This window comes from Epinephelus fuscoguttatus, linkage group LG3, assembly GCF_011397635.1.
Source record: "Epinephelus fuscoguttatus linkage group LG3, E.fuscoguttatus.final_Chr_v1".
NCBI lineage: Eukaryota > Metazoa > Chordata > Actinopteri > Perciformes > Serranidae > Epinephelus > Epinephelus fuscoguttatus.
This window is the reverse complement of record NC_064754.1, coordinates 11,566,310-11,578,684: the sequence shown is the minus strand read 5'-3', so window position 1 is coordinate 11,578,684 and position 12,375 is coordinate 11,566,310. Positions and strand designations below refer to the sequence as shown.

The following is a 12,375-nucleotide window of genomic DNA, read 5'->3' as shown; positions in this document are numbered from 1 at the left end:
AGCTGTCTACTTTATCAGTATAGTTATGATCAGTATAGCTTACGAGTCTTAAAAAACAAACAAAGAAATGAACAAAAACATATGGTTCAGCCCTCCTTCCTACCCCTCTAATTTTCTTACAATCCGCAGTGTGCATGATCAGTATTGATGGACTTATGAAGAAGACAAATGAAAGAAGTAAAATGACAAAAAAGGAAAACAAAAAGTCATGAACAGTAGTAAAATGATACAATTCTTAATGGTTAGTGTGAGGAGACAGTGAAATGATTCTTACATTCTGCCTCTTCTTTGTTGCGAGCACACAGATGAGTTGAACAGCATTCAGTACTGTCTAAAATGAAGTTCTCTTATCCCTTTCATGAAAGTAATGAATGAAGCTTGGTTTGAAGGAATATAAAGTTAAAGCATTTAGAAACACTGTATGCTGCTACAGAAGGAATCCCCTGCAGTGTTACTACAGAACAGACGCAGTAAATTCATCAACGGGGGCTTTCTAAAATGGCTAACACTGTAAACCCATTGGTTGCGGTTCAAAGTCTCTATCAGTGACTGTGGCGTTGACACAGCTTCTCATTAGTGATGCCTTGTTATAAATAAACAGCTCAGCCATTACGAACAACAAACAAGATCAGCCTATACAGGCATTACAATTCACCTTAATTTTAGAGCTCAGAGATCACAGTATCATCGTATTCACCACTCAGTTGCATCAGCATCCAGCAGCTGTTTGGCCGCCATTAGTCACTGATTTAAATGGGCAATAACTATAATGCTTATTATGAATTGCAGCTCAAATTATACATTTTTTTCAAAGAGAAATACAGATTTAGTGCAGAGACAAGGAAGAGAAAAATAACTACAAGGTAATCAGGAGCATAGCAGTTTGGAGAACAGAGACAAATGGTATTTGGGAGAATAGCTGGTTGTGGGAGGCCAGAGTTCAGGGTCCATGGCTATAGATCTGCAGGGAGACAGAGCGTGACCAACCATAATAATACCACCATTGATCACCAGCTGATTGCATTCAAGTGTCTATCTGAGATATCCTTGTTTTCTCATTCACTCGTCTCATCTCCTTTATTTTTTACTCTGTTTAACATTTCGGTGATGTATGACATTCATTCACACACACACACACACACACACACACACACACACACACACACACACACAGAGGGAGAGGGAGAGACAGAGTGTGGCATCCCATATTGATGTCTGCTTAGTATGTAGCCTATAGGAATGTGCAAACATACATGACCCCTCCACAGTCTTCACTTACCTCTCGAGATGGGGTTAGGTCAATGAAATAGTTAATAAATGCTGTATGTGATGGGTGGGTGGGTGTGCGTATGGGTTTGTTTGTGCATGTGTGTGTGTACTTACATGTCTGAGCCATAAATTTGTTTCCATGATCTGATTCACCTCATCCTGCAAAGAAAAGGAGAAAGAAGAGAGCTTGTTAGCCAGCAGAACTGTGTGTATGTGTGTGTGTGTGTGTGTGTGTGTGTGTGTGTGTGTGTGTGTGTGTGTGTGTGTGTGTGTGTGTGTGTGTGTGTGTGTGTGAAAGTGTTGTAGGTACAGCAGCTGATATATCTACAAGAGCATGCCATATGGAGTTTTAAAGGGACAGTTCATCCCAAAATCTCTTTCCTGTAGTGATATTTATCAAAGTAGATTGTTTGGGTGTGAGCTGCTGAGTGTTAACAGCAATGTCTCTTTCCACAAATCATGACCTGGTTACTCAAGATGATCCACAAACCTTGTTGTGAACAGTTTCATGTAGGAACTAGTTTTAATTAAATTCAGTTCAGTGGGTTTTATTGGCATGGCATTTGATATGTGTGTCGAAAGCACAATTACAATTAAAAGACAGTGAATGAATTCTACCAAACTACACCCATCAGCCGTATCATTGCCTGGACGGAAGCATGCATCTACTCATTGATTATATGCCTGTGCTTGTGACAGAGCAAGATATAAACATTAATTGCATCTTCCTTGGCTGAGTTGTAGCATTAGCTAGCTCAGTGGTCAACACATTCTCATTCCAATGTCGTTACATATCAACATTTGGTTAGGGACCGTCCTGTCCAGATACGATGTGAAAGGTACTCTGGGTGCATTAGTTGTTGATGTTCTGGGACGCCGTGTCAAGTAATGCCACATGGTTGGGTTTACACAACAAAAATACATGGCTAGGTTTAGGCAAAAAGAACATCTTATGGGACCCAACTTCTTATGGGACGCGAACGCAGCTTTCCCAGGTGAAACTTGGTGCTTGTTGGACCCATCCACCACCACTCCCACCCACCCTACTTGGACTTTCGCCATCTTAACGGTCATTATTGTCCCACCGCTTTTCCCCTTGAAGCCGCCAAGCACCGTTAAACTATCACGGTGATCAGTCACGTATCATGCCGACATTATAGAGGGGCTTTTTTTGTCAGTGTCTGACGCCGCAAGTCAATGCCCAAGTGCTGGATTACGACGGCTGCAATATTAGCGCCTGGTGATGTGGTTGGTGGGTGTTGTGTTGTTGGTAGAAGAAAATAGTTCCTATATCAAACTGCTCACAAAAAGGAAAGAGACATTGCTGTTGAGTTCTTCAAATGCATTTTTTGGCACTTTGAGCTCCACATGCTGAGTTCCGTCGAGTTCCATTATACTGAAGAGAAGGCAGACATCTCTATGGCCAATATTACCAACACTTGCCATCACATCAAAACAACAGACTAACATATAGCACTACAGGTAGGAGGAAAAATGTGTATTTTCAACTTGGGGGGGAACTGTGCCTTTAAAAAAAGAGACAAAATAAAAATAAAGCCAGGAATACAAATACAAAACATTTTCAAAATGGAATTCATCCTCTAATCTTTGTCCTCTACAGCTGGAGTTGATTGACTGAAAAGGTCGACTGTGAGTAAGTTAATAATAGATGGAGAGGTTACAGATGTCACATGCTCTCCACCTCTCTCTCTGACCCTTATTCAGTTTGATTTGCAGTCCTGTGATTCCCAGAATTCCACAGAAACACATACAGGAAATGCATCAGCCACATACACTGTATACAAGCAGACGTATGAAAATATGTGCACAGACACAATTTGGCACAATTCACTCAGTGCACCCATGAACACACATCCACACACTCACCTTTAGATTAATCTCACCTTGCCAAGCAAGCAGATATAGCTACATATCAGTCCAGTCTGAAAAAGGCTCCTGCAGGCAATTTTCCCTTAATCTGAGGATTTCCATCCTGAGCTGAAAACCTCTTTTCACCGGGGGATGTGCTGCAACCCCCCGAACCATCCCCCACCCGCATTAAACTTAACACTGCCAAAGCAAAACAGCACTGTCTAACAACACTGTGTGACATTTTCACAATCCGTGAAATTGAACAGACTAAATAAAGACTGCATTCACTTTTTGCTTTCACTTCTCGCGTTCCACGGCTTATCTTTTGCCTTTTCTGAATCAAAGGTAGAAAATATGATCAAGATGCTTGTTGGAAGACGTCTCTCAGCTCACACAGACACTCACATACTGTTGAGAGGATGCTATTAGTGAAATAACATTTCACCCCAGACATACAGAGAGGAAATGAAAGTGCAAAGGTGCTTAAAACACCTTTGATATATTGTTGAGTCTTTGCAAGCTTTGTGCGCATGTTATGATTACAACATCTACTACTTAGGCCTGTCACAATAACTACTTTCGGTGGAAGACAAATTGTCCTAGCAAACATTTGCGATAAACAATTTTATTGTCATTTTGAGACCATTTACTGCTCCTGACATCATGATAATATACTAGCATAATCATGCAAGTACACTCATTCAAAGAGAAATTAAGTTGTAATTCTTGAGAGTATTCAGACATTGGAATTAGAAGGTGAACTTTTTAAAAAATATCCTAAATAAATAAATGTTTCTGTTTTTGTGTTTGTTTATGTATGGAGGAGCTGAGCCCCGCCCACAGTGAAAACTCAAATAAGAGGACAGAAGTGGAAATGACAGCAAAACGCATGGTTTTATTTTTATTAATTAATTAAAATGTTAGGGACAATAAACAAACAGGTATGTAAACACAACAGGCAATATCATACATGACCTTAATCATTATTAACAGACCTTGATAACCTGATAACGTAATTATCGTGACAGGCCTACTACTCCTGTTCGTGTGTGTGTTTGGGTGTTTAGCTTACAACTTTGACCAGCTGCGAGATGGAAACCTCGAACTCCACAGTGACGGGATCAGAGACATTCTCCACTGGTCTGATGAACTGGTTATATCTTCTGAACAGTTTCCTGAAGAGCCGGTCTTCTGCCTTGGATGAAAAGCAGTCTGGACAGACACAAAAGGAGCAGAGACAAAGAGGAGAGGGGCAGACAGAGGGAGACGGAGAGAAAGAGATCATTGACTGGATGAGTGAGTGAATGTGAATAAAAAGAAGAGTGGGAAGAAAATGCAACTAATTCATTGGAAATCTAATTGTCTCTAAGAAGGCTAATGCCGGCAGTGCTAATAAATCACGGAACTGTGAGAAAAACAGACATCATCCGTTTCCAGTTTTAATGCAGCGTCACATCAATAAGTCTTTTGAGTTTGTGGATTAATGTTTCATGATATTTGGTGAATCATCTATAAAGAAGTCTCTGAGGATTATAGCTTCTCTGCTCAGATCATCAGAGTTAGAAGTCTACTTTGAACAAGCCAGTGACATGAGTTAACTTTTGAGAGATGTTTCTTTGTGTGATTTGACGGCTTTAAATGGAGTCACAGCGTTAAAAACTGTTAAGTCAGGGAGCACAAAGCAGCCATGTCCAATCTGAATGATATGGTTTCATAATATGTGATCTGTTATCTTGTATTCTTCAGGGTCATTCGCTGCTTTATTTTAGTCTTAACAGGCATCACTGAAAACGATTGTAACTGACCTGAATTCATAAATTAACTGACCAGCACTGCAATTCATGCAGTGTCACTTTAAAAACCCCAAGAGTAATGCTGTCTGCCTATTTAGATAGCATTTCGGGCAGGTGGTATATTTCCATATCCAAGATGTCCTAGAATAGAATTCATTCAAGCTTAAATAAAAAATCTAAATGGAGATAAATCGCAGTGACAAGCATGTCCTCTTTTCTAGGTAGGTGTTGGCAGCTGAGGGGGCTCATCCTGTATAAGAACATGGTTTATTATAATTTACCTAAATATAGGTATGCGTTCGGTTGGACTGCGGCTTACGTGCTGTATACATTACCAAAATAAGTAGGGCCTTATTTACTAATTACCCAGGAAGGAACCTAGAAGGCCTGAGGCACAGTATCAGCATGTCTACCTAGTGAAAAATGCACGGCAAGCTATTTTAACTTAGTGCAGAGGAACTGAAGGCTGTAGCCTGAGGACAGGAGATGAAGTGCTGAAAGTTTTTTTTTCTGTTTGAGCGCAGGTGAGGAGTCGAGTTGCAGGAGGAGCTTCTCGCTCTGTTAGTGTTTTTGCCCCACTCTGTATTCAGATTTATTTGCCTTTCCTCTGTGTCAGAAACATTTCACTCTTGCAGATAACGTAACACTGGTACAGGTTTGTGTTATCACGGGAATCAGGACTGTGGCAAATTCAGAACACCGTCCCATAGGTGCTAAATTGACCCAAAATTGACCCTGAAAGTAAATTCATTTCAAGTCATAATTGTTAAAAAGACCAAACTTCATTTTTGATACTATTAATGTTGAGACTTTTTCATTTAAAGTGGCAGAGTCCACCTTTTCTGCCAGCATTCAAATTACTGTCCTGATTTCAAGGAATACAGTCTTTCGGTTCACTCTCCTGGCGCTGTAACGTAACAGTAACTTAAGTTACCAAACATTTCCTGTTGCCAGTGCTTCACATTTAGAGCATTTATCATGTGGGGGCTTTTATTTTGAAGCAGCCACAGGACACACAATGTTACTGTAGTTTGTGGTAACCGCAATCATGAATCACAAATGCATTTATTTTACACAAGTCATTTTGTACATTGTTTAAGAGCGGGTACGTTTTACATATCATACAAAACAGTAATGAATCAAGACAGGAAAGCAATTGAAGCTACAAACTACCTGCCTAATATCAGCCAGAACTATCAACTGCTTACTCTACATTTCCATCTTCAGTTTGACATTGCATTAACTCTAACCAATTACTGTTGGGTGGGTGGGTGGTTGGGTGGGGAGGTTGATTTTTCCTAACCAATCACTGGAGACCAACCAACATTTTTTCACTCTGACATTATCACAAATCAACGTTTAGTCATAGATTTTCCACAACTAGATGCGACATGAAAGATACCCTGGATGCATTGGTTGTTGACGTTCTGGGACTCCATGTCAAGTTCTGCCTGTTACATCGATTGTCTTCTTTCAAAATACACTTCCATTTTCACAGGAACATTAATGTTTACATACAGTCTCTTTCGAAATAAACACACTGCATTGGTACAGCACTGCAAATTGACTTGTTTTTTCAACAACTAATGCACATGGTTGGGTTTTGGAACAAAGAGCAGGGTTTGGCTTTAGAATCTTAAGGCACGTGAACACTGCTCTCCTGGGTGAAAGTTGGTGTTCGTTGCTGCCTTAACTTTAATTCTTTTCCCGCTGCATTTTCCCCTGATGTTGACGGCCACCATTAAACTGTAACGACCACCGGCCGCGTATCATGCCAAGGTTAAAGGATGGCTTTTTTGTCGATGTCTGACGTTGGAAGTCACAGCCAAAGTGCTGGATTTTGACAACTTCAGAGTGACTGTCTCATTTAAGTCCACACTGATGCGTAGCCATGCTCACCCACCTGTTTTGCTCTAACAAACTACGATGTCGGGCAATATAGAGAAGACATCCCATCTCTGTATTGATTTAGAACGGCCTAGATAGCAGCACCTATCTTGTCTATAGAGTTCACCATTGTTATTTTTATTCCTCATTGGTTCTGGCTTGACAGCATCATTACTACCACTCATGGTCCTGATTGGTTAATCAAGTCCCCCACTGGTTGTCCTTTTATTTTAACCAAGAAACTGCTGTTTCATGTCACCATGCCAGACAAATCATTAAACTTAAACTTGTGGAGTGGGCAGATTCAAAGGTCTGAACTCAATCAACTGCTGTTGTGTGAAGAATTACTTGTGCTGTGTGCAGTATGAAATCAGATTGTGGCTGCTCGTGGTTTGATAGGAAAGGGACATTGACAGCATTAGTTTGTTTGGCTGCACTGTAAACTGACAAATTAGCTGCAGAAGGAGTGTTTGCCATCTCTAAAATTCTGGGATATCTTGTATTAAACAACACTTGCTGTTACCATGGTTACTACAGATGTTGCCAAATCTAGTTATGATATTAAATGACAGTGAAACTGCACACTTTACCAGACAAACCAGTTTATTTTGGTCGTGTAAGCTGCGAAAGTTTTCAAAGTGAACCATATCAAAGCGACAAGTTGAAAGTTCCCCACACAGCTGCCTCGAGGCCAACTGAGTCACAACGGCTATGCCTCCCGCTGTTTGTGAGGGTGATCACCCACTCTTCCTCCTTCAAGACCCCCAGTGCTCCCAGAGTTCTCACACAAAAACCCTGCTACATCTCCCCCCTAATCATCCTCTATAAATATCCAGATCAATACCACATTCTTCTCTGCTGGGCAGCTCTCAAGGTTGTTGAATGGAGGAGAGGATGCAGGAGGGAGCTGGGAATGCACAGAAGGGATAAAGAAAGCAAGAAAGAAAAAACAAACTTATGTTTGTTTTTTCTTTCTTGCTTTCTTTCTTTCTTTATGTTTCTAATAAACAGACAAAAAGACAAAGAAATATGGGAAGCAGTTAGACAAAGAAGACGTCTCCCATTCAGCAGAACTTTGCAGAATTTCTGTCACCTCAAAGGCAGAGATTTTTCAGAGCAGATTTTGCCTTGAGGTTCTTTTGTTGTTTTACCCTAAACTCTTCTTCAAATACGATCCTCATTTGATTAAAACCAGCAAAACTGAATTTGGGATAGATGAGAGAAAAATATCTTAATTAAAGTGGAGTTCTTTGGAGGAGGCCTTGAAATCCTAATGATGAAACCGTGTTGACCCTATTACATCAAGATCCCTTCCTCAAAGGCAAGAGATAACCCTGTTCATGCAGACAACAATGACACCAGAAACCCAGCTGGTGCTGAACTCCTGCTGACAGCCCTCCTGAGAGAACGACAAGAGGAATTAAAAAAAATACAAGGAGAGGAGAGGAGAGGAGAGGAGAGGAGAGGAGAGGAGACTGAAAGCAGACTGAAAGCAAAGCCTTCTTAAAATGTCATTCAGAAGATTATGTGAATCCAGACTGTAGCTTTGTATCTAGTAGCTGCCTAGCATGCACTAATGCTATGCTAAATAGAGTTTAAAGGGGGCATGATACCAAACATCTGATCCATGTTTGGCAAAAAAGTAAATAGCCTATGCCAATACACAGTGTTGTATGTTGTTGTCTTGATCGCAGAAGAGAAGAGAAGAGAAGAGAAGGTAATTCTAATTAGAAGGTAAAAGAAAAAGAGTGGAGAAATTAAATGGACTGAAATGGTGCATCGTCTACTTGTTGGTATAATTACAAAGGCAGAGCTGCTCTCTGTTACACACCACTGACTAACCCAGCTCTTTGATCATAACAGGACACTGCACTCACACACACACACACACACACACACACACATTTAACATGGTCAGATGCATTTCACGTTGGGAATCATAAAAGAACCAATTATGACAGAAAATGAGCCACAGGTTCTCCCCACTTTCATCTGGATTTGTCACATTTCTGTCCTCTCTCCCTCCCTCTCACTCTCTCCGTGTTTCCAATTATGACTCTACCAATCTCACTCGCCAGTTTTCACTGGCTGCTTTCATCTTGCCAGGATTAACATATCACGTGGCAAAAAGGTAAAGGGTGAAAAATTATTTACTAAAACAAAAGTATATAGAAGACAGGTGAAAATGTTTTACATAATGCCTTAACTAAAACATGTTGCATCTTGCTATCCTTAACCAACTAAATGAGCATTCAACTATTTTTCAATTGACAGTTTTGTAAACACCTCACCCACACTGCAGTTGTCCAATCATAGCTTAGAAACGTACTAGACAAGGCAGGTCTGTCATGTTGTGGCTTTTTGAAGCAGTGTACATGAGGATGACGTAAGAGCAAAGCAAGGCAAGGCAGCTTTATTTGTAGAGCACATTTCATACACCAGGGCAATTCAAAGTGTTTTACAGAGCTATAAAATATAACACATAATGAAGGATACAGATTTTCAATAAAACAGTAATGAAAAGGGGTTCAAAAGGTAAAATTAATTACTGATTGATTTCCAGTTTAAAGAAAATCACCATTAAAAATTGCAAAAGTGTAGGCAAGAGGTACAAAAATAAAAAGATTATTTTAAATGATTTCAAATTAAGCGAAGTAGGCAGTGTAAAAAAGGAATGTGTAGTCAGAGTCAGGGCTTGTCTAACATCATCTGGGAGGTTATTCCAGGTTTGTGCTGCATGATAAGAAAACACTGCTTCATCATGTTTTGCTCTAACTCTTGGGACGATCAGTAGGGCCGGCCTCAGATGTCCTCACGGTCCTAGAAGGTTCATATGTCACAAGCATGTCAGAGATATATTTGGGCGCTTAGCCACAGTGATTTATACACAAGCCACAAGATTCTGAAATCAAAATTTTGAAAGAGACCCACCCCTCTTCCTCTTTCTGTCTCTTTATCTGTCAAACTTAGGCAAAGCTCAGATCAAATGATTAAACTAGGCAGGCTGATCAAAATATAAGCCAAAATTCTGTCACTGCATTGCTTACTTTGCACCTAAAATGCCTTGAGAAACATATTATAGTGCACTGCTTGGCTCTTATGTGGGGATTTGTGAATCTGTTTCTTCTATTGTAACATTTTTCACCCTTTTTTAGCTTACCATTTAACAGTAATGTGAGTGGCCTTTCCTAAAGCAGTCATATGTACTGATATAGTGGGAAAAGCACAGGTGTTACATATAATGTCAGCGATGGCCCAGTTTTATTCAAGTGTCCCAGTAAGTGTGACAGTGAGCAAGCATGCATGATATAAGGACTCTGAACCTGAAGCAGCTTCATGAAATCCAGGTATCATTATTTTGTTATTCACACCTGTGATTTTCCTACTGTGACAAAATGCCTTCTGTGAAAACGGACTGTTGTGTTATCTTTGTGAAATCTAATTTGAAAACTCCCCAGTCAACATCTCATTAAACTGAATTCTGATCAAGTTCAATCAGGATTGTCGACCATAGGCTGTTTCATATTACCTTTCGGGAGTGAGTTACTGCCCCAAGTGAGGGAGTTTAAGTATCTCAGGGTCTTGTTCACAGGTGAGGGTAGAGTGAGATGAAACGGCGGTTTGTTGCGGTGTCAGCAGTGATGCAGGCACTGCGCTGGACCGTCGTGGTGAAGAGAGAGCTAAACTAGAAGGCGAAGTTTTCGATTTACTGGTCCATCCACGTCCCAACCCTCACTTATTATCATGAGCTCTGGGTAGTGACTGAAAGAATGAGACTGTGGATACAAGCAGCTGAAATGAGTTTCCTCAGAAGGGTGGCTGGGCTCAGCCTTAGAGATAGGGTGAGGAGCACAGATATCAGGAGGGAGCTCGGAGTAGAGCTGCTGCTCCTTCGAATCAAAAGGGGTCAGTTGAGGTGATTCGGACATCTGATCAGGATGCCTCCTGGGCGCCTCCTATTAGACGTGCTCCAGGCACGTTTAACTGGAAGGCAGAATATGCTGGAGGGATTACATATCTCGTCTGTCCTGGGGGTTCCCCAGGAGGAGCTGGAAAGCATTGCTGGGGAGAGCAACAGCAGGGGCAACAGGTTGAGCAAAGCGGTTGAAAATGGATGGATGGATGTTATATATTATACTATTTATCCACTAATTTAGAATGATATTTGAGCTTGGAAGGAAACGGACTGTGTTTTGTGATGGGGTGATGCAGGTGTTGTATTTCAATCACTGCGGATTGGAGCCAGAGCTGATGAATACCCATGACCACTACAAAGTCATCTGACCCGGCTGTAAATGTAGATTGGAATCTTTCCCATTGCATGCAAAAGTCAGATGTTAGTGAGTGTTAGTGGGTTTATTGTGCAGCGGGAAAGGGACTTAACTTTCTCATCCAAAGTGGGTTAAATATTAGCAAGCTAATGTTAGTTTGTCAGTTGATTCAGTTAGCTAAGGAACAGTTACACCTGTCAGTTAACTGGTGTAAATTTAGAATGATGCAGCAATGAGTCCTAAAACCCAGAAATAAGTTAGCATTATAATACTCACGGTTCCCTCGTCTAGAGGTCAATGAGTTTTGTGAATGGGTTTTTGGTGTGGTATCTAAAATAAGGTCTGTGGTTAGCTTAAGAGACTTTTGCATTTTGTTCTATGACATAAAATATGCCAGTAATTACCCCACTTGTGAATTTTGAACCCTTTAGGTGTCTTAAAAAAGGCCGCTCCCAACAAGTAGCCAACGGACTACAGAATGTCATCACATAGAACTCGGCTTTACAGCCTTGTTGTGGTGGTGACGTTAAGTTATGCATCTATAGTGTAGTTTGTTTATAGGCTAACATTAGCTTTTTACTTCTGGCAATTTTATCTACACTTAAAAAATCATGAAAGTGGTGTTCAGTTTTGAGGATTGTCTTGCTAAACAACACATTTAAGTATCATAAACATTTGTTTGACACAGAGCTCGTTATCTGCAAAATCAGAGATCAAATGGGAAAATCCCATTTTGCTTTTCCATGCGGTAACCAGGGCGACGCTAACTCTATTTAGCAACAACTAATCTCTGCAAACGAACTTGCTTATGTGGTACAACCTGGTTTAATTTATGTATAAATAACCACTTACAAGGTTGGTAAAACTGGCTCCTAATCAGCACCAATACAATGACACTACTGTGACAGAACTGTAAGCCATATGTTATATGGAATATAGCATCATGTAGTTTTAATTTTAGCAACTTTTTTGTACTAATTCTGTGCTGTCATGTCAGGTATGGAGAGGCTGTGTCCTTTCAGCATTTCTTTTCCAACTATTGCATGAATATAGGCATGGTTATTGACTATATCCGTCCTAATATGATAATAATTCAAATATAACAAGCAGTCGGTGGTGTGGTGGTTAGCACTCTCGCCTCACAGCAAGAGGGTTGCCAGTTTGATCCCGGGCGTGGGAGCCCTTCTGTGCGGAGTTTGCATGTTCTCCCCGTGTCAGCGTGGGTTCTCTCCGGGCACTCCGGCTTCCTCCCACAGTCCAAAGACATGCAGATTGGGGACTAG

General features: G+C 40.7%; 1 protein-coding gene across 1 annotated transcript in view; it reads right to left on the bottom strand.

Moving 5' to 3' along the window:
• Positions 1-12,375, bottom strand: part of chrna6 (cholinergic receptor, nicotinic, alpha 6) — a 30,699-nt gene that overhangs the window by 11,709 nt on the left and 6,615 nt on the right. The window contains exons 2-3 of the mRNA XM_049572599.1: positions 4,214-4,353; positions 1,384-1,428 (exon numbers count right to left, since the gene is read on the bottom strand). Of these exons, the coding sequence (XP_049428556.1) occupies positions 1,384-1,428; positions 4,214-4,353 (185 nt within the window). The remainder of the gene's footprint in view (positions 1-1,383; positions 1,429-4,213; positions 4,354-12,375) is intronic.